Here is a 26894-nt window from a genome sequence, read left to right as displayed (position 1 = left end):
CCGTCTGTCTGAGCTGCGGCTGCAAAGCTGCTAGTCATGTGTCAGTGGGCTTGGCACGATCGAGTGCATCTTAACGGGGGAGACGCATCGGGAGCGAGCAGCTTTCGTTAAACAAATGAGTGGAGATGTGCTGGGTTTGGTGACCGGGGCAAGTGTGTGGTGAATGTGGGAGAGGATCTGAATTAACCATTTTCTAGGGAATCTTATTAAACCTAAATAGTAAAGGTATAAAAGCACTTGTCATGTAGAAACTGTAAATAACCAGGGCTGCACGGGTTCCTCCTGGATTCTGTTGGAGTGATAGGCGAATGAAGGCCCGCTCTTACTGGGGAGTCTGCGCGGCTGATCTCAAGCCTCGTTAATCATGCTTGCGCGGATCAGCAGGAGCTCCTGCTTTTTAAAATGTCAGTGGCGACACTGGGAGTGGCCTGGTGAGTGGATCCGCGACGACGGAGCTGTCCTGCGGTGATGTCGGACCCGAGCGGAGACGCGCAGCCAGCCTGTGCCATGAGTGCCACACGGCCATCTGTTAACTGCGGCGCGCGGTCCTTGGTCCTGTGACGAACCGTGCTTGGCCAGAATGGAGGATCGGGACAGAAGTACCAATCCCATCTAACTGGGGGGGGATTCTGCCTTAGAGGCGTTCATTCAAAATCTCACAGATGGCATCTTCACACCATGGGATCCTCAGCTGAGATTAACGACAAGAACGGTTTCAAATTAGAATGTAGCAGTTTATTCTTGCTTACAATGCACAGCGGTTGTCAACGCTTCATGCTCGCAGAACGGCACGTGTTAGGCAGAACGTCTGCACTAAAGGGTTTCAGGAGTCTGATATTCTGACATTTGCTTTGCGTCATTGTATCTTCTTTGGAGACCAGCTTTTTTTAGAGTCTATTAAATATAATGTTCACACTCGTTCAAATCTGTCCTTTGGCCACTGACGTGGTGCCTTTGCACTTGCAAATGATAAAATAGCACACCTCTCTCGGTTCTTTGCAATCAGTCCTTCTGGTTGAATGAGGTGTCATGACTTAAAACCGTACAGCACGGTGCCGTCTTGAATCAATATTATTCAGAGTCCAACGCTATTGCAAGCGGATGTGCTGCTCGGCTATGTGCACAGTTAAATACTTGGAATAAATGCTGTAAAGGGCAGAACTTCAGCACTCCTGGATGTGTAACCATGCATTCCTTAACAGAGTCATCTTCAATTTCACCGGTCTCCCTTTTAGGAATGAATATTAAGTACTCCTTCTTGTTGTCGAATTTATTTTTGGAAACAGGCAGCCATTCTCCTATAATCTTTGCATGCGTGGTTGCACAGACGCTGAGCCAATGTGCGTGGTGTGCCGCGTGTGTTTGCTGTGGAGTCCGGTCAGGGCCGCGCACAGCCACTTGCTCACCTGTGTGTCTCAAGACTCCTGCGAGCTGCAGCCTGGGCCTGACCTGGGACACGCACCCCCCCCCCCCCCCCCCCCCCCCCCCACCCAGAGTGTACCACCAGTGCCGAGATGCAGGAGTGGAGACAGACAGTGCTCATCTCTGCAAACTCCCACCAGATGCATTGGTGTGCTGCCAGATTGTTCTTCCCTGACTTTATATTGATTTAAAAATAAAACTCCCTTCTGTATGAAAATGGTAAAAAAGACAATTGGGATTGTGCAGGTGTTTCTCACCCCAGTCTGTTTGTTTGTTTTTTCCCTGTGGTGTAGTTTGGGAATCGGAATTTAATTCCTGCAGGGTAATTTCCACCCCCGACGCACATGAAGCCTGCAGATGGCCAGGGCTGAGAGCAGTGCGGCGCACGCGAGAAGGATCAGGTGTGAGGAGGATGTTAAGTGTGCTTTGGGGGTGTTAAGAGTAAATCAACTTAATGCACTTGGCTGTTTGATTTATTCTCAGTAATTTGTTTCAAAGGCAGAACAGAAACCGCAGATGTGTGTCACTCTCTCGTATTGAAAGTAATGGTGCAGCTTGGCTCGCTTCGGCAAAATTATGCACGCGTCTTTTTTTTTTTCCTGTGGCTTAAAGTCTTTAGGAGCTGGTGAGAATAAAGGAAGGAAGCTCAGGAAACGCGGTGAAGACCTGTACCGAGGAAAGGAAGTGATTAAGTCGGAAAGTGTGAAAGGCGCCAGGATTCACAAAATCCTGAAAGACGACAAGGCTTCGCCCAGCTGTGCGGCTGAAATGATCGCGCTGACTCATCCGCGTGAGCGGTTTAAATTTAACATCTAATGGGGGGGGGAGAAACCCGCTTTGATCATCGGCGCTTACCGTTTTGACATACACCTGCTGAACTCCTCGCGGTGCTCGTGTCGTGAAGCTCAGGTGTGTGGCATGTTGTCGTGCGGCCGGGCACTGCTGCCCAGGTGAGAGGTGTGCCCCGGAAATGCCAGTGGGGGAGACGGGTAGTGGTCATGGTAGATACAGCAGTAGATTTGTGTAGACCTCTTTCTTTTCCAGGCTTGCACTGGAAAAATTAAGCAGATCCGGCTGCGCTCCTGGCAGGATAAAGACCTGATTGACTCTCCCCGTCCGTACCTCTCGAGCTCTTGTGCTTCCTCCTGGCTGCTCTAGACTGATGCTGAAACGCCAAACCCTTTTGCTCTTCTGTTTACAAGCGAAAACGTGCCTGACTGTGATTTGGAGAAGACCAGGTCTTTCATGGCAATCGCATATTGAAACTGATTTCAAGGGGGGGAAAAAAGCCGGTCGCTTGCCTCTTGATCTGTTGTCTGCTGTCTACAGATGCCTGCTGTATTTCAGCCAGCTTCTCTGAAAGCTCTGTCTGGAACTCTATCGATCAGCCATGTCTTTTGTGACATAGGTGACCTTCAGTGTTATCAGAAATATGATGCTTTATGCAGCTTTTGGGCAACCAGAGACTTGACTTCTGGTACATGCAACCAGTATTGCATATGCGTAGCTTTTCAGAATTAGGATTTTGCTGTTTTAGTGTATTCTGTGTTATGTAGAATTTGTTTTTATAGTATCATCTCAGCACTGTTTGTTGGCTATTCTAAGTGTACAATAGAATGATCAAATACAAAATCCAATGAATATTCTGCAAAATTAATAAAAAGGATGAATTATTAACTGATCGGTGTATTTTAAGTTTCAATCATTATCAGAAATTGTAGAAAATATGTTGTTATTTCATAGTTATCTCACAGTGTAAGTAGTATTTTGTTATTGTATGCTTTAGTTTTACACAGCTAATGAAAGACCAGTTTCCAAGTGCCTGATGATGGGCACAGCCAGCAGGAGTCCTCCTGTGCTCTCTGATTTCAGTATTTCCGCGTTTGCTATTCAGAAGCTTGAAAAGACCCTGCACAGTTATCCCAAGTGCACGGCAGTGGCCCGTAAAACCAAATGAATTTCACACGCCGGAAAGCACACAAGATCATCGCGCCCAAGGCAGCCGTTCAGCGGCGGTGCTCGTTCTGGGCCTTACACTGGAGGACAGTGCAGCACAGGTTTGAACAGTGCGAATGGCAGTGTGAGAACGTGCATTGGGTGCTGAGCTTATGGCATGTGACTTCCTACAGGACAGGGGAAGCATAGTCTTACTGAAAAAAGCCAAGCGAGAGGAAAAAATCATATTCTGCCTCTGAGAGTGCACTAATGGGCACAGCAGGAATTCCTCTTTCTGGGTTTAAAAGGTCGTTTTCACAGACTGAATAAAATGTCACTTCATTTCTTATTCCTCATTAGGAAATGCTAAATCATCCAGCAGGACCAGTGGATGTTGAAATGTACTCCAGGAATGATCCATTTGTGCTGTTTTCGGCACAGTCAACACTGAGCTCATAAAGGGAGTGCTGAACAGGAACCATTGGATTGTGCAGAAACAATTTTCTTTATTAACAACTCTGTGTATGTCATGGTTGTACCTTAATGTATTTTCCAAGGGAAATCGTTTTTTATTGTGTTTTTTTATGGTGCAGCGTTATTAATCACCGATGGCTACAAGATGCGTTTCATCTATAATCCTCAGAGATGGGCTGCGCCCAGAGGAGTGGTGCAGGATTTTAATATCTGTCAAAGGTGCACTGTGCTGCAAAGATGTCGCCACAGCCGACAGTATATTATTGGTAGCACAGTGAGCTAACAGTATTAAGGTCTCATCCAGTGGTTTCTTGAAAGAAATCATCAACTAAATGGCTGGGCAGCTTGTTCCACACTCCCACAACCCTAAAGGGGTTAGGAAAAATAAATGCACACCCTTGGAGTTTCCACTTGTGCCCTGTTGATTCTGCAGACGTCTGCTGGGCTGACTTTGTCAGTGTCTTTGAGGATTTTGAATGCTTGGATCAATGCTTCAGATCAATACTTAAACCCCTTAATGCTTTGTATGTAACCAAAACTGCAGTGAATGTAAAAGTGTACTTGGTGTAAAAATACGCTGAAGAAGATCACATTTTCAAGCCAGGAGGCCAGAGCTCTATCCCAGTTTCTGTAATGTTAAGCTGATAGCAGGGTCTTGACTTCCCAGTGCTGGTATCCATTTGCATGGAGATTTGTAACTTAAGTAAAAACGCCAGGTCTCTGATTTCTCACACAGCATGCTTCCTGTAAGCAAGGAGAGAGATACAGTAAGATGCGTCTCTTGGGCTGGCATAAATAGCAGGGGGCTGTGCCAGCCTTTGGCAGAAAGCATGCATGGTTATGTCCTGGATACCTGGTGGTGCCTCCCAGCTGGCATTAGGACAGACAGCCGGAGCTGCGGACAGCCTGCTTCATGTGCCGGACAAGGCCGAGCCAGAGGGCACCATGGCTGCCTCGTCGCACAGGACTGAGCAGTTAACGCTCTGGAGGGCGAGCTGCTCGGCCTGGTGACCACGAGGGAGCCCACTCAGACACCTGAGTGTTAGCCGGGAAATGCAGGAACACTGCAGCAGCATGACAGGGAGCTCGCAGAAAAAAAGAGGATTTTTGGATTTGAGAAAGTGCAGCTATGCATGCCGGCGAGAAGAATGTTTTTCACAGTGGTGCTGTTCTTTAAGATTTACCATGTCTTTGACTTACACCGGCTCCACTTTCCACCTCTGAACTCTGAACAGCAGTGATCACATGGGCATCGGTTTCAGTGATCCGAGTAGTAATTCAATCCTTCTTCCTTGTTCACCCAATGCCTGCAGTCTCGCAGATCTCAGCTGCAGGGGAAATGTCCTGTATGCAGCCTAGACATGAGGGCAACACTGTTGTCAAAGGTAACACTGCTGCTGCCTCTGTCTGTCCTGTCTCCGGGCTTGTGCTGCTCTCTCACATGCTTTACTGTACTGACAGCGCAGTACTTTCAGCTCTGTGCCGCCAGCACCTGAGCCACACACTTGATTGAAAAGCCTTCATACTGGTGCTGCACAAACTCGAGCTTAAATATCTTTCAGGACTCGGATGCTGTCATGTTTAATTAGGCTATCCTACAGAATGCTGTGAAATGGGTTAGTCTGTGGCTGTTATAATTTAATTTAAAAGTGCCCATTGTGTGGCTTTTTAACTAATCCCGTTCTCGTATGCGTTGTGCAACAGGAAAGAATAAAACTGTGGTCTTGGTGTTTTATACATAACTGCACACAAAGCCCTCACTGAAAGGGGGACTGCGCAGTGTGGCTGTCAGCGGCTGTGAGCCCTCTAGCAGTGACTGGAGGAGGAGGAGGGGGAGAGTGGGAGAGCTCCGCACTCCGGTCCATTAGCATCTGCTGTGATGCTGCGCGGGTGAGGCTGGAGCCACAGTGCACCGGCGGGCGGGGGGTAATCGCTGGCGAGCCGGGTGGCCGTGCCGCCGGCCGCTGCTGCTCTGGGTCTGTGGTCCCTCTGAAGGCTGGAGCTCCGCGCGTCACACTGTTCGGTCACATGGAGGGTCGGACAAGGTGGAGAAGTGTGATGTAGAGCTCTCTCTCTCTCTCTCTCTCTCTCTTCTCTCGCACTCACTCACTCACTCTCTCGCCCGCTCGCTCGCTCGCTCGCTCTCTCCGGCAGACCAGTTAGGAAATTTCACCTCGCCTTGCAGATGTTGGAAATGAATTAGGTCACGAGCACAAGAGAAAGGGGAAGGTTTCTGCTGCCAAAATCCTTCTGGGGGAAGAGTTGTCTGTCTTAAGATTGGAGTAAGTACTGAAAAGCTGCAGGGGCAGGTTCTCTGAAAGGCTTTGTGATGGAGAGAAGGGACTGGCTGGTGTGCAGTTTAAACTCATTAGAAGGGGGAAGGTTTGTGAAGGTGGCGACTTTATCTATATGGGAAAAAGTCGAATTATGTTGAATTTTATCGGGGTGTGTTCTAGTGTGTTTTTTTCACCCTTTTTTCTTTTTCTTGAGCTGTTTGAAGCTCTTGTTTTCTGGCTGCTGTGTGGTTAGTGTGCTGCTCCGAGTGTTGCATGATGAGTGCCTCTGTGAATGTTCACTACAAACAGTGCTCGTTTTCACTGCCACGTAAAAAGGGGCGTGATGTGACATGGCCAGAAGATTTCTGGAGAACAACAAAAATTTTAGCAAGTATTACATTCTGCCTTTTAAGGACTGTTTTAAGGACTGTTTTCTCAGGTTCAAGGTGATCAAAGTTGATGACTCGATTACAGACGATTATAGACGAAGAAGTGAGACGAAAAGCCCAAAAGATCTTACAAGTTAATCTTTCTCCTGTGATCGAAATACGACCGCTTATAGCTCAACCTTTTTAAAACACTGTGGCTCTTCATTGCCTTCGTGTGAGCACTCCCAAACAGAAGTTTGAAGAGTTCATGTTCGAGGGGGGTCGACCTTCTCTTTACGGACCCTGCAGTATTTCTTGATGATTGCGTCACCTCTTCGATAAGTTAGAGGGGTGTTTTATGAAGCAGCGGCATCCTTCTGAATGCATGTGCCAGATGGACTGCTGCCTCTCGAGCCCAGAGCTGTGAGGTTTATCTTATCCGTTTCAAATTTGTCCGGAAAGAAGCGGCTGATTTTATGCTGAAACAAAAGCTGTGAAAGAAGGGTTCTTTTATCTCGTGCTTTTTGTAGTGATTGGGGGGGGGGGGTTCTGGACCCTTGCAGCTTCTTCACAATGTGAGGCAGAAGTGTTGGGTTTGGAAGATCAAGGTGAAAGAGAAGCATCTTTGGCACAAAGCAGGCCATAATTCATAGTGTTTTCTCATTATCACCTTTCACGAGCTCAGCCTCCACCCGTCTCTGTGGGTTTCTAGCTACAGGAGGGAACAGGTATCTAAAAGATTCAAACACTTTGTGCATCTCCGGACAAAAAACAGAAGTAATGCCTTTTCATTATGTCTATTTTCAGTGTGTCCACAGTGTGCTATTTTAACAAAATAAAAGGGTTCCTTCCCTTTCTTGTTTTCCTGAATCATGGTTTCAGATAGGTATCTCATTAAAATATGCTTCAGTTTACAAAGATAGCTCCATGATACATTTTTCCTTCTGCTGGAACAAAGCCCCTTTCTGCTTCTCCTCCTGGTGTTTTTCCCCCAAAGCTGATCACAGTCAAAATTAACTTGTGAGTTTTTGCTGGGTTTTACTTGGAGATGGAGAAGGTGGAGCGTTAAAGTGGAAGACCAAGGCTGCGGTTAACACGCTGTGTTTATCTTAGGAATCGTGCCCACCAGTCAAGGCAAGATCTTAAGCCATTTGTCTCTCTGACTTCAATTTTTTTTTCCCCAGAATACAGTCGATTTGAAGCCAAAATCCATGATCTTCGAGAGCAGATGATGAACAGCAGCCTCAGCTCAGGGTCCGGTTCCCTGCGGACCAGCCAAAAGCGATCCCTCTACGTCAGGTGAGACAGACGGGCAGGGGGAGGGCGTGTCCCGAGAGCCGAGCCCCGCAGCACTGCGACAGACAAGGGGAGGAATGAATGCAAGGCTTAGGGGGTGAAGCATGAGCACCGTCCCCTTTCTGACTTTTTAATAAAGTCGTGGTGGAAGATGGGGATGGGGGGAAAATCAGTGCAAATAGCAGGTGGTCCTTTCCCATGGGTGGAGTTTAGTTTCCCCACCCCCTGAAAGTGTCGCAGCTCTGCCCTCTATCCAGCCTGCGCTGGGCTGTGCATTGTGGACCTCTGACCCCTGCAGTGGGCAGAAAGACCTTAAATCCCTCTTCCCCGACAGGCATAAAGGCGCCGGCTTCTTGTCTCGCAGCTTCTGGATTTTTACATGCTCATAAGTATGTTTGGCGTGTGCATTTTATTTCACGGAGCATGCGCCGCGCTCCGCGGTGTGGAGTTAACCTCTACTGGTCCCCCCGCTGCTCGCGCCGACGCAGCTCATTCCTTCCAACCTCGTGCGCACGACACCGTGTCTCAGCCGGTGCAAGAGTCTGGTCTCTTCAGTCAGTCCTGTTCATTCTTTGTGCAGGAGAAATTCTGTGGTGAAATTTTGATCATTTTTTAAGCTAATAGATATTGTAGGACATGGAGCAGTTCTTTGAGATTTCCATGTAGGTAGACAGAGGAGAAAATGATAATGATGAGGCACACCTGACAAGGAGTCGATTAGATTCACAGTGCATGAAGTGAAATTGCTTTGCTGCTGGAATATCTCGCCTTGGCAGAAGCTGGTGTTTCCAGATTTTTCCAAGATTCTGGTCACTGAGGGGCTCCTGAATGGCTCAGTCAGTCAGTGGCTCAATGGCCCAGACCTGAGCTCTGAGACCCAGGTGATGTGGGTTCGAGTCTGGGCCGTGTCGCTGGCCGACTGTGACCGGGGCTCCTCCAGCGGTGTCGCAGAGTTGCTTGAGCAAGTAAATCGTTAATGTCCTAAGTAGTGTGTGTTACCTGCAGAATAGGCTTGATAAACCTGGAAATGAAGCGCTGTGCTGCCCACAGCTCTCGGTATCCATGGCTGGAGGTGCAGACCCCTCAGTCATGCTGGCCTCGCTTCAGCGCCTCTTTGGCGCGGTCTCGGTCATCCCCTTCTGAAGCCGGGGAGGTAGTGGTGGCATTGAGAGGTGACAGGATTGTGGCGGAGGAGGAGGCAATGAGGGGTCAGGAGAAGCAGAGGCCTGGCAGGAGAGACAGGTCTGTTGGCCTTCAGAGTTACACGCTTTGTCTCTCGTTACTGGTTAATGAACGAAATGGGTTTGCAGCTTGATGGGAGAAGACATTTGAAGTGACAGTGCCAGGTTCATTATCCGGGCTGCTTCACTGGAGGCATGAGAGTGTTCGTCAGTGAGGTGTTATTTTCTGAGGGAGGGAGGGAGAATTGAAAGGAAGCGGCGTTTTTGAAGAGGGCTGGAGGAATAGGCAAGCTGCAGCTGGTGTCATAGCTCCACTCCCTGCCTCACAGCGAGCAGGGGACAGCCCAAGGAACAGCGCGCTCTACCTTAACCAACCTCTCCTCTACAAAACATCTAAATTAAAATATCGAGCTTTGATGGCGTTTTTTATTTCTGATAGGGCTCTTAAATTTCTGTTGTGAACCAAGCTCATTAGAGTGCTTAGTGCTTCATTAAGCAGCAGAATCTTGCTGTGATCTAGCCTGTGGCTGTGGGCTGTTACCTTGCTGGGGTGTTTCAGTGGCTCGTTCACTACCTCCATCAGTCGAACACGTTTGAGACCTTTCTTCTGTCTTTCTCTATACTGCTGCATTTGCAAATGTACTTCTTCTCTAACGAAAGCTACAACCCTGCAGCCCTGCCCGTGAGGTCCAGAGCCCGGGATGTAGGATTTGCAGGAACAGCGCTCTCCGTCAAAGCCCTTCTCTGCCACTGAGTCACCATGTGTCACTGTGTCAGCAAAAAGGAAGAATTTTGTTCCTGTTAGTGTTGGATTAAAAAGCCATCTGTTCACGTGCAGGATCAATACCCATTACCTTTTGTAAGACTGCACCACATTTGGGTTGAGATCCCATCAAAATAGGCTCAATAGGATTCACATTAAAGACCTGGTAAGCATTTTACCTACATAAGGTCAACGTTTGGGTTTCAACTTGCACTTTTATGTAATTCCATTCAGGAACTGGAACCTACAAGCATGGAAGGAATAGTGTTCGTCGCCCTCGGCAAATAGGATTAGCCTGAGAGCTACTGGATTGTTTTTTTTTCTAAAGAGATTAAAAAGAGTTATTGAAGCTGGGCTTTGCAGGCGTTGCATACTTGAGAAATTATAGTAGCAGAATTAAATGAAAACAGTTCTCAGGGTGACATTTTTAAAATGTGGAACGGAAGGCAAAAATGATTTGTGCTTTTTATATCGGATAGTCAAGCTGCGCTCTAGCAGGAGATTAGAAAGCAAAAAAAGGGAGTTTTTTCCCTCTCTCCTCCTAGTAATAAAATATCCAGGATCCACAAAGAGAAAAGAGTGTTTCCAATGATAAGTGCTTATCTCTGATTCTGCTAACAGCTGGCAGCTGATGGCAGGACCACGCCAGTGTTCAGAATCACAGCAGTCAGCACCTCCTCCCTAGAAGCCTGGGATCAGTTTTCCAAGCTGGGATTTTCTCTCTAGGAATTTCTCCTTGTCAATAATGGGCACGTGTACTGTAGGTTGGAGCACTAGAGTAGCAGGATAAGGAGAATTAAATCATTTGTTCACATGCACAACTCATTCTACAATTATTAACATGACAGTTGCGGAAAGGGCAGCTTTGCTTTAGCTTAACGTGTGTATCTGAAGCTCATTTATGAGAAAAGGTGGCTCCCCATCCATTCAGGTGAGTGTCTGGGGGCTGTTACCTGTTAACTACTTTCTTAACAGCGTCTTCATCCCCTTTAGTCAGCCTTCCTGTCCCGCACTTGTAGCATTTCATTTGGAAAACATGCCTATTTTTTTAAAAGACTAAAATAAGAATCTTAATTAAATGCTTTTAACCTGAGGGGGCTGGTGCTTCTGGCAATGACGAATGCTTTGTTTGTTTTTTTCTATAAGCGGGTTCCATTAAATTTTCATTTAAAATTTCAGTCTCAAATGAATTTCACAGTCCAGCTTGGTACCTATACAGCAGGTTGGGTCCTAGCTGGAAGTGAAAGAAGGCATTTTCTGTCTTCCTTTCTCCATAGAGTAAGAATATTCTGAAACAGCTGTGCTGTTTAATCCATGAACTGGACTAATTGCTGTTGGAGCCAGCAGAGCCTATGTACCCTTAAAAAGCCAATGATTAAAGGACTTAATGCTGTTAATTTAAATTACTATGTATTTCAATGTCCACTTTAGTGGTCCGTTTTGCTATAGTCAGACATGACTGACCATTTCTGTATGTGATCTAAGTATCGTTTATGCTGGGTGAATGTATTCTTCGGCAGGGGAAAAAAACTAAGTAAAAATGTAAGTATTGATTTTTGCTGTATTTGTAAAGGTTCTTGTTTACTTCTGTGGAAACACAAAGCAGAGAAAAAGAACTGTAGCTTTTGAGTTTCTGTTCTGTCTTGGAAAATGCCTTGTGGCAATTCAAGTTCTGTCTAGAGCAAATAAATGCATAGGTACTTGACTTAATTCATGACTTCAATGTGCGTTCAAAACAGAATTAAGTTACAGGACATGTGTGACCTAGTGCTTTTCCCTCTGAACCACCTGTGTCTGCCTGTGTTCCCTAGAGGCAGGAACACCACTGCTTTAGAACATAAGAAAGATCTGCATGTCAGCAGGCAATTCAAGCCCATGTGATAGTAGCTTATGGATCCCAGGAACTCGTCCAGAGGTTTCTTGAAAGAAACGTTTCTTGTACGGGATATCGGCTTCAGCAGCGTGGCTGGATAGCTTGGGTGGAGCAGACAGAGGGACAGGTCTACAGCTCTCCTCTGCGAGTGGCTTGTGGAGTCTTCATCCTTTTGTCTCAGGATCTCTCCGGGCCTGCCGTTGGGAACACGTGGCTGTGCTTGGGTGCTTAATTTTAAGCGCCACACTCTTCCTGTGGTATGAGTTGCTGCACACATGCCCCTCCCAGTAGGCAAACCCTACAACCTCTAAAAGGGAAAGTCTGCAAACGAGAGGAAGCCCTTCACCCCCATCTTCCTCATTTGGTTGCTAATGCTGTGGGCGATGGATCTGAAGCTCTCACCCAGCGGCTTCTTGAAGGAAGCTGGGGAAGTACCAACAAACCAACTTGCTGTACAGTTCCAGCTCTTGTTGTTTAATCCCCTAAAGTTTGAGAGAATAATTTTCTTAGTGTATTACTGTTGAAGGAATTGTTCTGGGCAGATTAATACTTTAGGGGATGTTCCATTTATTTCAGCTCCAGTTCTTCCAGTAAAACAGGCTTGAATGCCCTACTTAGCTGACCGTGGAGTGGGGTGGTGTCTCCAAGCAATAGTTTGGTTGCGTAGATTTCTCTGTTCAGTAGTTGGTCCAAAAAAAAAAGATTTATTAATACGCAGTTAGTCCAAAAACAGTGTTTCTCCCACAGTGGTGATATGAATTCCAGCTGTCTGTATGAGTGTTTTTCTAGCCGGGTGTGTGTTTTTGTGAGCTGTGGACCACATATCTGTAATTAATGTTCAGTCAGTGGTTTGATTCCTTCTGCTTGTGCCCTCGAACTTGCCTCTCTCTTGGTCCAGGCTGGTTTGCGGGCGTGGCGCAGCGGCCCGAGCTGTAGCAGTGAAAGCCTGGTGCTCTGACTGTGGTTCTGTGCTGTGTTTCAGGGCCCTCTTCGACTACGACAAGACTAAGGACAGCGGGCTCCCCAGCCAGGGCCTGAACTTCAAGTTCGGGGACATTCTGCATGTCATCAACGCCTCGGACGACGAGTGGTGGCAGGCCAGGCAGGTGACGCCAGATGGCGAGATCGAGGAGGTTGGCGTCATCCCGAGCAAGCGCAGGTGAGCCAGGACTTTTAATTAGATTTTGTTTTTTCCTCACCGTAATATTTCCTTTCTCGTGCTGTGTGGCGTTGGACAGGATGTGCAGAAAAACTGGACAAGCTTGGGCATTGTTCTGTGTTTAGCAGTTTTTTTTATTTTGTTTTATTTTTGGCGTAAAGCGGCACAATAGATATTCGTTAAGCAAGCACTACCCCCAAGACACTGTGTGGCTTTAGAAGACTTGGTAGATAAATACATTTTCACACAAAAACATATTAAGGGGTTAGTGAATTTCTAACTGCTGGGGTGTTGAACAGCAGAGATGCAGAGCTGTGGCTGCTTCTCCCCACCGACATCAGCCCAATTTAAAGTTGAATCAGGAGACACACTTGAGAGGACTGTAGCTCGTGTTGTTAAACCCTTAGGTATGCAAAGGAGCTGCACGGCTGAAAAGCCTGCTCCTGCAACACCTGGTCTTTTCTGACATTCGCTTTTCCCAGTGTACAGTTAATCTACACCCAGTAGCTAACTTCAGACTCTCCAAACCCTGGTCCTTTTCAACAACTTGGAACTCCTGCTTACAAGAAAATAAAAGTAGAATTAATGTTCTCCCTTTTTTGGACGTGCAGTTGAACATTAAAACATGATTTGGTTGTGGCAGTTTTTGTGCAGTGAAAACAGTTTCCCACATGGAAACAGACCACACAATGCTAAGTCAATCTCTGTCTTCTGAAGGAGGTGTTTCACGTCCAAGACGCTCAGAGATTCGGAGAGCTTGCCGTTCCTAAAGGAAAGAAGAGTCTGTAATGTCATTAACGGGGCTTGTATTCCTTGCCTAACATAAAGGATCACTGCATACAAGGATTTGTAAAAAAAATAATCTTAAAGGTTTTAGAACAGTAAACTGTAAAATGTGCTTGTGAAGAAATGTGGCATTTTATATTAAACATTAACTTTCCGCATTGTGCAAAGCTCTGAGGCATCCCGCAGAATGTGTGTAATGATTCTGAAGCGGCCTTTACTTGCCTTTGGTTCTTAAGCATTTTATAGCCCTCTGCTCCATTATGCATTTGCTCAAGACAATGTCTCTTGACATTTCGGTTTAAAGCACTTTCTTCTGCACCAGCGCAGCTTATTCTGTGATCTCATTAACACTCCTGACACTTCGCCGTTACCCAGAGATCATCACGGGGGGGGGGGGGGGGTGTCTCTGCTGCCTCGGCTGGGGTAGGTCACATGCAGCACAGCCCTGCCTGCTTCGCTCACTGCTACCTGCCTTCTTCAAGAGGAAGGTGAGGCACGAGTGGGAAGGAAAGACTAAACGGAAGGCATCTTTAAGAGCTGAAACCGAGATCTCGAGCCTGCGCTCGCCATAAGAGCTCTTGTATCGGACTCTGCTGTGACGTGCGCTATGATGCGTCTGAAAGCCGGGCACTGTGTTTTCTTCTAAGAAGAATTGTAAGAGATATAGTCGAATGGCAGCCAGGCAGTGGGGGGCTAACCTGACCTTGGGAGTTTTGGGAAATGTTTTAAGAGCAAATCCGTGTCCTCTGCATCACGCGTTTCAAAGCTGCTGGCGCAGTATCTCAATGTGCTCGGTGAGTCAGTGCTGTGCACGGTGGCGCCTGGACCTCAGGACACGAAGGGGGCAGTGACAGAGCTCACTGTGACGCCCCTCAGGGCCTTGCTCCTGAGAACTTAGAACAGAGGAAAATGCCCTCCTGTCAGTAGAAAATTTGGAGTTTTGACTAATCCCTGAAGGGAGAAGTCAGTTGGGTTAAATATGAACAGAAGGGCATTGGTGAGTCTGGAGGACCTCTCATTTTTCTCTGCTCTGTCGATTTTCCACTGGACTTAGTCTCCTAGAGTCCAAGACAAGCTAGAACAGCACTGGATCATTGCCATGTGAAGTTTCAGAGAAGCTAGGGCTCACTCCCAGCCAGCCAGCCTGTCTCGAACGTGATCCCTGAAGAAAAACCAATCTGTTACCGTCTTGTGCCTTCACACATCACGAGCAATGCAAGGAGTCCCACTGATGACCACGTCGGTTCAGTCCCTGAAGAATGTCCTGATTCATAAACTCCCTGCAGGTAATTTCACATTAATCCCTCCAGGGAGAGCTGAACGAGTGGTCCAGCGATGGAGGCAATATCCTTTCATCAGCTGCAGTGTTGCCCGGGTTAAGAATAAAAATAAGGTGGGATGCTCACAAAGAGTGAGAGGACTTTCTCTCATTTGAAGAATTAGCAGATAGCAGATAGTGCTTCTCTAAATCCTTTTTTTTTTAAGAACACAAAAAGAAGTTACGTGATGGATGAGCAGGACGGCTCTTCTCATTTGTTCGGTAGTTGTTGGGTTACTGAGACACTTTTCTAGAAAGAAACCAGGGTATCGGCTGCGTACATGCCTGCATAGGTCCCACAACACTGGGGGTATAGAAGCGCCTCCTGTTCTCAGTTGCTGCTGTTCACTTTTAACCATTGGTGGGGCTCGTTGACGTGCTGCTCGGCCCGCTCCTGTGGCTGGCTGGCTGCGTCTCTGTGAACGTGAAGCTGCTGAGTGAGTCCGTGTGCTCCTGCCTCTGGGGACCCCCGCCCCCCCCCTTCACATTCGCCAGCTCCTCCTGCTGGAACCGGATGCACACCGAGCGGCCGCCATCCTGGGAAGGGTGCTGCTCCGTTACCCGGGTTCGAGACCGGGGTCTCTAGGACACAGTTCCTCTCTGCCCGCCCCCAGGAGCCGTCTGTGGAATATTTAAAAGAGCAGGGTTTTCCGTTAATAAAATCTGAGGAGCTCCTTCCCAATTTCTATTATCTCGTTGCGCCTCATTTCACAGCCATTTTGCCGTAGATGTCAGGTTTTTTTTTTAAGCGTTTTATTTTGTAAAAGTGCCAAAGTGACATTCTGCCGGAAAAAAAAATCATCATCCCCGGCCCGACGCATCTCCCTGCTATTTTTGTCCCACGTCTTAATAAATAACCGCAGAAGAAAGTGAGTTAAGATTAAGCTAATTTGTGATATTTAAATACAGGCAAGCGGCATGATCTGGGGAGCGGAGAGGCTCCAGAAGGTGCGATTTGTATGTCAGCGGAGGATTTTAATAAACTCGCTTAGCATATTCAGCACGTAAGCTGTCTCAAGTGGTTGAAAAAAATCTCTGGATTGAGAAGTCACTGGTTTTGAAATCAGCCAAGTTCTTCAAAAGGGGAGATCGCTGGACAGAAATTGGGCTAAACCTTAACTCTGGGTGGGATTGCTAATTAGTTGAAGAATCTGGTTCTTGTTTCTCAAATGCCATCTTCCATGTGGAAGAAGGATGACCATCAAGCCTGTCCATTTTCCACAGTTTCGTAAATGGTTAAGCCTTGTTTCAGTATCTATTTCTGTGAATATGGTATTGTAATTTACTGTAAACCTACTATAGGTTATTATAGGAAATGTAAAGTGATATGTTCTAATTCAAGTCCAATACAAGATAAATGCAGCTTTAAAGCAAACATTACTGCATTCGTTGAATTTAAAAAGCTAGAGCAGTTTCTGGCAGCATTATGCAGTGTGGAAGAATATTTTCATGTCATTCCAAAAGAAATAAAAGTGGGAATACAAAAGGATCAGAGTTTCCTGCCATGCTGTTACATACTTTTTGGGTAGGCTCAGGTTTAACAGCTTTTGTACCCTCGGAGGTTTCTCAGAGCATAGACGTTTGTGCTCAGGAGACGCTGCCGTTTGCTCGGTGTGTAATCGCACGAGAAGGACCGTCGGCCATGTAGCCTCTTATCCGCCGGCTCTTCTGCGGATGCCAGGTTGCAGGCTTGAGGGGCAGCTGCAGAAAGGAAGGGCTGTTCCAGGAGCTGTCCCCCCCCCCAGTGTGACATCACCGAGCTGGAGCAGAGACCCGGTGTGTGGGCACCGGGATTGTCTTTTCATCACTGGGAGATCGGGTGGAAACGGAACACCTTGTTAAAGAAAACCGCGAGAGGGGAAGCAGTCCACACAGTTTCTCTCTGCTTCTCTCCCTCTCTCCATGTGCCTTGGAGAGTAGGTTTCCACTTTCTAAGTGGCTGCTAAATATTTAACGCTGCTCCTCAGGTTCCCCATATTTGTGTTCCAGAGGCCCTTAGCACTGTGCTGGCTGGCCGTCTCCCTGGCGCCGCGCTTGAGCAAGGGTTCACTGCTCTGTGAGCTCCCCAGACCTGTCGAGCACATTGCCACGTTCAGGTCCTTAGTTTCTGCTGTGTTGTGAGAAATCTGTGCTGTCCTAAACCCCTTTTGGAGGGGCAGATTTGTGCTGTAATACGCAAATTTGGTTATCTTTGGTGCTGAAGTCTTTGGAGCAGAGCAGATGGGGCTTGTCCAGGTGCCACTTGGTCAGTTTTCAGATGAATCGTGATGGTCGTTCAGAAACGGCGTCCAAAATATACAGAGCACGCCCTCTGCTCCAGAACATTTTTTTGTGAGCTGAAGTTCTGTATGCTTTCTAGAAGGCTGTCATAGAACATTTTGGGACGATCCTTAATGGGTTTTTAATAGCATACAGCATGTAAGTTTTTTTTATTTTGATTAGTAGTTACAGGCTCTGAAGGAAATTTTTAATTTTCAAAGAGAATTACTGTCCAGAATGGAGACCTGCATGCTGTGTCTGTTGCCCTGGAGTTCTGTTTGTCAGTCAGATTTTTCTCCTGGAAGATGTATCCCTGTGCCTGTTCAGTTTTTTCATCTCACTAGGAAATGTGAATGTATATATTAAATTATATCCTGTAATCTGTTACATATTAAAATATCTCGACATCGTTTAATTTTAAAATTTACATTTGTAAATTTGTTTCCAACTGTTACTTTTGCATCTAGTTGTGCAGGAATTTAAAGTTTATTTTTCTAATTTCTGATTAAGGTACCTACTGCTCCTTCCTATGTTCTTGTCCTCCAGTATTTGTTACATTAGGCTTAAAGTTGTTCTGTATGGTGATTACAGTCAGCAAAATACAATTGAAAGTGAACTGCCACACTTCAGGAAAAATCCTGTTAAAAAAAAAGCCAATCTACATTATAAACTGCTATCCTCATGTCCTTTTTACAAATAATTCCAAGTGACCTGGTCTCTGATGTCTTATTCCAGGTCTTCTGGGAGTAAGGTTTCTCTTGGAGTCAGGGCTGGGTAGTGATAGATCTAAGGGATTCTCATACGGTTGCTACTGTACATAGACAGATTGTTTCAGATATCTCCTCTGTTCCCGGAGTAATTCAGACTGCTGAATTTCATTCTCAGGTTATTTATTATTTTGGCCCTTCATTGAACTAACGATTTGCTTTTCATTTTTTTAAATAAAAAAACCTTGGGCAATTTCAAGGTTTATACAGTTAAGTGACAAGACAGCCCAGCTTGTGAGGACCTTGAATCTGCTAAAAGTTTCTTGGCCCGGTTAAGATTCGGGTCGGAGTGCGGTAGACTCCGAGACGGACAGTCGTGGTCTAGTAGACACCAGGAGCGCAGAGGCCCGCTGGGAGACGATGTTGTTGCTGTGCTTTTTCTCCGCACGGCTGTAGAAGGCACTGAGGGGCTCTGGGCCTCGAAGCCACAGGGCCTCCGCACACACAGCTCTGCTGTCCTCGGCCTCATCAAAGGTCACCCCTTGCTACCCAGCCCATCAGCTCGCGTAACAACCACTTTGATCTGGCACCAACAGGAAAAGGTTAGAGAGAAATGGTTCTGAAAGGAAGAGACGATTGACCTCCTGGTTTTAATGTGAGTGCTATTTTCACCGCTTTGGTCTGGCTCTTCAGTAATCAAAAAGCTGCAGAAGCACTAATGTCAACCTTTATCTTCCAATTACAGGAACGTGATGATGTTGTACAGCAAAGGGGTGCTATTTTTAATTCTGTTCGGCACAGAAAACTGATGAGATTGTAGCACTCAATCAACAGCATATCCATGCTCGCAAATATAGATCTTTGCACGATGATTTATGGTGGTTTTTCATGAGTGCAGGCATTGGGGGAAGGTGCAGCAGTCTGAATAAAAACTTGAGATGTCTCGAATGAAAATTGCTTTTCACAGCGTGCGATTGCCGTGTAGATATTTTTGGAACCCATGCAAAAATACAGAAGCAGTCTCTTTATTTTGCATTGCTTTTCTCTTCTTTGAGGATTTGAAATGATGTTCATTGATAACGGGAAGGGGCCGAACTGAGCACTTTGCTGGAATGCTGTTTCTTTAAGGCTTTCACATGCTACCTTATGGCTCTGCTAAAATAGGGGTTGAAGCAATAGATTTCCTGCATTTATTAGTTCGACAAAGTAGGGATGGTGCATTTTTAATAAAGTGTGCATGCTTATTCAGACTACCCGGGCTCAAAGCAATAAACAATATTTCATTAAATAGTCTGCCGAGATGGCGTGGTCTGACCCAGAAGAGCAGCAGCCTGTAAGGCTTTCCCTGATTTCTCCCGACAGGGTGGAGAAGAAGGAAAGAGCGAGGCTGAAGACAGTGAAATTCAATTCCAAGTCCAGAGACAAGGGGGTAAGTGCAGCACCTTCATCACGATTCGCCTTGTGCAGGAGACCTCGTGGATGTGTAGTCTGCGATTTGACACTTAATGTAGCTGTCTGAAGTGTAATTGTGTGAGCAGTGAGATTTCACAGGTTTGTTTTTTTAATGTGTCGGGATGTTGGCCAACCAGCTTGTTTCCAGCTGGTTTAATTTAAAGTACTGACAGAACCTTCATGTTCACATGATTGAAGCTCACATTAACATTTGCCAAAGGAAAAGAGTGGGAAAATTAGCTGCAAAACATTCAGAAAATACAACAGTTTTTTGCCAGGTAAAAGCTATTTTAAGTTTTTAGAAATGTTTTAAGACCATTGAGTTTACTTCTTTTGTCTTTGCTGTTGGTTAGTGAGTGTCGTTTCCAGTTATTGGATGAGATAGTCACCTAGGAATTTACATTTGTCCTGTTTTATATGAAAAGCATTAACTTGGAAAATACATTTTCAATTAAATTAATATTTGTGTAACATTAGGAGGTTCATTTTGTTACTAGATTGTTTTTATATACTGATGGAAAAAAGAAACGCAACACCTGCTCCTCCACACTCTGGCCCTCCCGTCTGCGTGGAACAGGCTGAAGAGTGACTCATCCGTGAAGAGGACCTGATGCCACTGCTGACGAGTCCATCGCAGCCTCTGTCTGGCCTAAGCCAGGCGGGTGTGACGTATAGGAGGTGTGAGCAGAGGGCCTCTGACAGCTCGCCTTGCTCTCAGGCCAGCAGTCATGAGCCTCACTGTCCTGTCACTGATGTGGGCGTTGTCTGCCAGCAGTTCCAGCAGCAGTACGGGTGGCAGATCTGAAACGATCTCTCAGATGGACCAGTCTGATGTGTCGGTCCTGCTCTGGTGTGGTCACTCAAGGGCAACTGGATCTTGAACGGTCATTTGTCCTGCCAGTCTGCTGAAACCTTCTCTGCAGTTGGGACACAGTGGAGCGGATTACTCCATAGTGTCTGGCAACGCTGGCACATGACATGCCTGCTTGCAGCATGCCAATGGCCCTCTCCCTTGCTTCTGGTGACATTCAAGGCATTATGGAATGCACAGAAAACTGACTAAGTCTGGCCTTTTTCTTGCAATGACCTAAGCTTTGAATTAAGACCTTTTTAAAAGTGACCTGATCAGGCATTGTTCCACCTGGATCTTGTTGGGTAAAAGTGCACTTAACGAGCTTTCATGTGATTGGCAAGTTGCATTGCCTCACTGCACAAGAGGGCTTAAAACAAATTGACAACTTTTTGTGCAAGTGCATAAGCTGACTATAGTATTCTCATTCCAGAAAATGTTGTGTTTCTTTTTTCCCCATCAGTATATGTTTTTATTTAGTTGTGGGCTGCTTTATGAAAACACAAGAAAATTATTTTCCTAAAATCGCATTGGAACCTAAGAATTACATGTGAATGCGCTGGAATGTGTCCAAGGCATCCTTCAGAAATTGTTAAAAAGCTGTATTCTGAAATGTGATGGTTTTTCTCAGTGTGAAACTCCGATATTGTCAAGCAGCACTAAACGTCATCATTCTGCGAATGTCTTATTCCTCCGACTGTATTAAAAATACTAATATGTGACCCTAGTGAAAGCTGCTCGATGTGCCTTGAGCCGGTTAACAGCATGTTTTGATGACTTTTCCACGGTTCCTGTGGCCCGTGTTCCTGTTCTCAAAATTAACTCTAAAATCTGAACTCTTAGTACTGTTCTCCCATTGCGTGTCCTGACACGACATGAAACTGCATGAAACATTGAGTGGGGAAAAAAAATACGCTTGCCATTGATGTAGAACTGATTATAACACCTGCATCCCGCTGTTCTTGTTTCAGCAAAACAGTGCATGCAAGGTTGTCTTTCTCCTGTCCTTCATTTTCAGCAGCTTCTTTTTCTTCTCAAATTATAGAAATACTCGTGTATACACATATACATACAGTATAAACACACATATAGACAGTAGAAGAGCTCGAACCCTCCCAGCATTTTACTGTGGTTTGTACTGGGATCATCAGATAGCACTAGTGGGCAGCTCTGGTCCCAGAAAGCAAGTCGAACGTGTTTGTCCACTCTTTCATTAGCTGCTTAATGACCTGTGGAAACTGCTGGACTGGAGCCCCTCTGCTCCAGGATCTGAGGCCAGTGTGTGTTTTAAAAACCTCTGCAGAGCAGTTATAGAGCCTGGCAGTAAAAGAAAGCCTGCTGTCATTGCTAGCTCACCTAAAAAGATATGACATAAAGCTTAAGCTTGTGTGTCTGGCCTTTTAAAAGGAAAATTTGGTGCTTTAAAATGATTAATGGCCCAGTGATTGTAGCTTCTCAGCAGTGCTTTGACTTTCCACCGAAGTTTAAAGCACCTGTTCGTATTTCTTAGCCTGAAATGTACTGTGGTTGTGATGATAATCAAACCTTCCAGATCTGGGAGACTGAGAAGATTGTGAAGGACACTGGTTTTCATTGGAGTAACATTAAATAAAATCCGTTGCATCTTAAATCACTTGGGTTGTATATTCTTCTGCTGGTTTAGTAAGCAGAATGCGCAGCCGAACACATTTGAATGAGCGGCCCTCCTGTTGCTTGGCCTATATCACTGGCTTTTATCAGTGCCCTTGGCCATTCAACCAGGCATTATCCTGTACCTTTGTGAAGTACAGGTGTAGGTTTCGAAATAAGCATGGCCATTGTCAGGGTTTCAGTTACTTATTGTGTTGATGGGGGGGCTTGACCAGTTGAGCTTTTTTTAAATCGAACAGTTTTGTTTGCATTTAAAAAAAAAATCTTTGGTTGGAATCCGTCTTCGTCCAAACTGACACTAACATCTCTTTATACTCTACTTTGCACGCTGTTGACTTCTAGCCGGGTGTGCGAAAGCACTGTTGCCCTGGGCTTCATACTAAACCACTAACGGAGCCCCAGGGGCGGCCTGAGCTCGTGCCCCTCCTCACCCTCTCAGACCTTCACAGCCTGCTTTGCACCCTCTGCGTCTGGCGTTTCCGTATGTCCCGTCTTTTTTTTATTTCACCTGACCAACGTGCTTCCTTGTGTGTAGAAAACCTAGATCCATTTCACCTACGGAGCTGACTTTGCTGCCATTTTTGAAAAAGAAATTGCATCTCCGACTGGAAAAAGTCGGAAGTGCAGCAGTCTTCCTGATTGGCGTGCGTATATCGATTTTAGCTCGAGCTTAAACGGCAAAAAAAAAAGCTTTGAAATAATTTTAAACAACACGCAAATAATTGTGAGAACGGAAAGGTCTCTGTGCTTGTATTCTCCCCCTGCCTGCTCCAGCCGATCCTCAAGCTGCAGTCCAGACAGGCCCCTCTGCATTCTGAGGTGTTTTTTCCTTCATGTCACGTGATGAAAGTAACAAGCAAAGGGCTCCAGAGTGGCTCTGCAAGCTAAGGCACTTGCTACAGCCGTCATGAGTTCCAGTCTGGATCACGTCAGTAGCCCAGTGTGACCAGAATACCCCAGCTGGGAGTGTACAGTTGGCTCCCGGTAAAATGGCACCCCCTGCAGGCTCGTGTTCACCTCCACGAGCCACACACCTCTCGCCTGATCGGTGCTGAGCCTCCTGCGCATCGCTGCCCATCACAAGACGACGGGCTGCCCACCCACCCTTTGTCATGCTCCCTGTGCGGGTACAGAGGTCATTCCCATGAGCCAAGACATGAAGACGCCATTGGCAACTCCAAATTGTGGTGGCACATAATAAATTAATTAGAGCGTCTGAGCTTAGAGGCATTGTTGACCAAGGAGCTGTTTGACAGTCGGGAATAGAGTGCCAGTCAATGTTCCCTCTCAGCTGTGCGCGCACACAGGTTATGAAATCGGAGCACATAGGGAATTGAACTGCGCTCAAAAAAATTAAATTCCAAAAAAATAATGATGATAAAACAAACACGGTCGTCAATTGAAAAATGCTAAATTGGCCACGAGACTGGCTGTGAGAGGCCCAGCTCGGCTGTGTGCATCATTATTGCTACTCGATAATCGATATCTATATACAATTTTACATAGACTCAATTTAGTGTGCACAAGTTTTTGTCACTGGGGAAAAAATTTGCACCACTCGAAATTTTGGCGCACACGGGCCGTTAAAAATTAGAGGGAACGTTACTCCTCCTGCCCTCCTGCCCCCAGCGTGTTTCCCAGTGGTAACCGTAGATCTTAAACCCTCCTGGGTTCCAGTTCAGCTTGAGGCCCAGGCCGTCCCCACGTCCTCCCACAGCTGGAGCAGGGAGACTGGGAAGTGGCCCACGGAGCACAGCGGGGGTGGATACTGGCACGGGGGTGGTATCCGGTCAGGATGGCTCCTCTCCTGCCCTTCTGCGTGGCACTGCCACCCTGCAGGAATGGCACCAGAGTCAGCGCCCGGAGAGCGGCAGGGCTGGGCTGGGCTGTGGTTCACACGGACATTAGACACACCTTCTTGTTTTGCCCCCCTTCCTTCTCTTCCTCAGCAGTCATTCAATGACAAGCGTAAAAAGAACCTCTTTTCCCGAAAATTCCCTTTCTACAAGAACAAGGACCAGAGCGAGCAGGAAACGAGTGATCTCGACCGTAAGTAACCAGTTTTAAAAAAAAAAGAAGGGGGACTCGCGCGTATGTGCGTGCGCGTTGCAGGTCAGGGCCAGCGCACGGGAACAGCTTGTTACCACGGAGACGGCCGGGCAGCCGCAACAGGTGGAAGCATCACCCCCCCGCCCCCCACCACTGCGGTTTTGCTCAACAAGAGCAGAACCTCTTTCCATCAGAGGTAAAACCCTGATTGGATTCGGAATTGGGCTGCAATTCCAATTCCTCCCTGTTTTTCCCCATTTCCTCCTCGTGTTATCCCTGACTGGCGTTTCCAGTGTCCCTGTCCTTCCGCCCTTTTGCGAGAGCCTGTCCGTGCCCGTCTCCGGAGGTAGAGACCCTCATTATGTTCCAGTAACAAATCTTCTTTGTGATTGTTTTCCCTGTTTGCTTGCTCTCTGCCGGCTACTTCCCAGGAGATCCCAGACGACATGGGATCAAAGGGCCTGAGTAAGTTCTCCTGTTTAATCCTAGGCTGCTCCTTCGCACCAAATCTTCCCATTTTTTTTGTTGGTTTTGGAGGAATTTTTGGACTACATGTCATTTTCCATCATTTTTCCACCTGTTTTTTTTGGGAGGGAGAAGTTTCCTCTAGACCTTCATCCTTAATTCTTCATCACCTTATTTGAACGGTGTTTTTCCTTAGAGCCCTGGACATACAGTAGGTCCCACATTCGCTTTCAATACCATTGCATCAATCTGGTGAGCAGCTGGGGCTTACTCTCAACACAGCGCAGGACGTGCCTGAAAAGCCCAGTTCATTCTGAAGACGATGTGTACAACAGCCTTTTTATGGCACTGCAACTGGGTTTGAGATAAACGGCTGATTCAGAGACAGAATAACAAGCTTAATTGTGAACCGGTAGCTGCACAACATTATTCCATGGCTACAGAATCCCTATTGTTTCAGAACAGCCAAGGACGTATTATAGTGCTAAATTAGTCAAGAAAATTGATGGCTGTTGTTCAGCTGCTTTTATTGCAACTGCTGTTTCTGTCAGCAGAATAGATGCAATTTGTATTTCATACCTGCACTGCATCAGTTTAAAATATTCTATTTTTATATGCAGCCCAAGCATCATGTTCTAATGTTCTGTCCCCGAAATGGTGATCAGTAGGGGATAAAGACAGATACTGCATATACTACGTTTGTTTGATATCTGCTCTATAAAAACAGTACATTTTGAAACTGGATCCTTTATAAAAACCTCTTGGCTCTTTAATTCCCTCTTTGAAATATGCATTGCAAATCTTATCACTACAGGACCTTTGTGCTGTAAAACCGGTTCAAAATCCCAGTATTGGTGGTATCCCAGTGGTGTGCCTTCTGCGGTTCAGTAGCTGATTTTCTCAGTGCCGACCTGCTGAAACAGCAGTCATTCTCAGCTGTGTCCCTATTAAACTTTCTCAGCGTCTAACCAGGGCTTTGTAGTTCTTAAATGTTTAATGCGCCGTGACTGTGGAAGATCCTTGAGGAGGCATTGGGGTTTGCTGCAGGATCATTAACCACGAGCCAAATGTGTGGGTTTAGGCTGAGGTTTTCACTTTTTATATGGGTAATTTCCGAAAAAATAGTATCTATTATTCTATGATTATACAGGGATCTCTTTAGTATTCATGGAACACCATTTTAATATCACTAAAAGCAATACAGGTTACAGATTTGTTGTGGTAGCGTAGGGTGCAAGAGAGATCATCACCTCCAGACTACGGTCTCTTTTCAGAACAGTCTCGAACCCCTCACACAGACAAACTTCTTGGCCTGTAGGCAGCTCTCTGAAACACAGCCTCTTCAAGCATCTTTGCAGTCCGCTTTTTGATCCATTGTGTTTTTCTGTTTGTATTCCTTCATAGTGGGCACAGTTTCTTCTTCTGTAGATAGCCCCTGTGGCAGCAGTGTGTGACTGTCTTTGTGCTGGTGCTTACCCTCCCTTTGTTGTGATTTCAGAGCATGTAACCTCTAATGCCAGCGATAGTGAAAGTAGTTACCGTAAGTCTGTGTTCCCTTTATTTTATACCTTGCATTTTGTTTTGGTTTTCATTTGTTTCTAGATTTTTTGCAAAGGGAAAAAATCATTTTCTACTGTTGCTTTCCTAGTCGCTAGAGTGTCGTACCATAACTAACTCATGTGTCTCCAAAAGCACCTGTATCTCTCTCAGATGTTTCAGGCACAGTCAGCATTCCCCCCCCTGAAATCTGGGGTCCCCCGCCAGCGCAGCAATGATAGCAATGATAAATGTTAGCAATCAAGTGCGATGAAAAATAATTTACACTGTTTCACCAAGAATCTGCTCGCCTCTGTCATTGTGATGTCCCTCTCATTGATTTATAGAGAATAAAACAAAATTGACAATTTGTCATATTTCTATTGACCACATTATGAAATAATTTGTCGATTTTCATTTATCTGACCCAACTAAACTAGAAGCCTGCTTGTCCAGCAAGTAATATATTATTTCATTGTTTTGTCTTTAATTCCAGTGAAAACTAAGATGCATCATTCTTTTCCTATTGAGGTTGTATCCCGTAAGATTTGTTTCATCAAGCGTTTGCAGGGTTGACATTTTAAACTGGCAGTATATAGTTTACAACAAACCAAGAAATAAGTCTTACAGATTTTGTAGCATTCTAGATGTCCGTAAAAAGGTGTCTTCATGTTAAATTTGATGTGATTTATCTTGGCAATCTTTCTAGTAAAATTTGCTTTTTTTTTAATTTTTGCATTCTAATATAAAAGCACACATTATAAAGGCGATCTGTTACTCTGTTGAGTGTAGCCAGCTCCCAGTACTGTGCAGCCTAAAGAACGCCGTGTGAAATGGAAGGTATTGCTACTAGAAATCTCATCGGACGTAGCAGTATGTATTTCAGGTTAAAAGGCTGTGCTTGTTAAACAAAGTTATCCCTGCCCAGAGCTCTCTAGACAGAGCAGATTGGAGTGTTGACAGTGGCATCTGCTGTGCGTGCTCACAGCCTGGCGGCTGGCTTTTATTTTCTTCAGACAGATTTCCAGAAGAGATTTTTCTAAGGCAGTGGTTGTTAATGAGAGTTAGGAGAGGG

The 26894-nt window shown here is 45.9% G+C and overlaps 1 protein-coding gene across 22 annotated transcripts in view; it reads left to right on the top strand.

Annotated features, from left to right (window-relative positions):
- Positions 1-26894, top strand: part of LOC148837180 (disks large homolog 1) — a 174601-nt gene that overhangs the window by 140907 nt on the left and 6800 nt on the right. For 5 of the 22 annotated variants that reach the window (XM_088915097.1, XM_088915099.1, XM_088915105.1 and 2 more), the window contains 5 exons: positions 7660-7774; positions 12571-12747; positions 19180-19246; positions 23719-23818; positions 25782-25823. In XM_088915097.1, coding sequence (XP_088771223.1) covers positions 7660-7774; positions 12571-12747; positions 19180-19246; positions 23719-23818; positions 25782-25823 — 501 coding nt within the window. Of the gene's footprint in view, positions 1-7659; positions 7775-12570; positions 12748-19179; positions 19247-23718; positions 23819-24249; positions 24284-25781; positions 25824-26894 lie in introns of all 22 variants that reach the window. The other 17 variants (XM_088915107.1, XM_088915108.1, XM_088915110.1 and 14 more) reach the window with 5 other exon arrangements.

Source organism: Atractosteus spatula, chromosome 4 (assembly GCF_055471065.1).
Source record: "Atractosteus spatula isolate fAtrSpa1 chromosome 4, fAtrSpa1.hap1, whole genome shotgun sequence".
In the NCBI taxonomy this organism is placed as follows: Eukaryota; Metazoa; Chordata; class Actinopteri; order Semionotiformes; family Lepisosteidae; genus Atractosteus; species Atractosteus spatula.
This window is presented reverse-complemented; position numbering and strand designations above follow the sequence as displayed.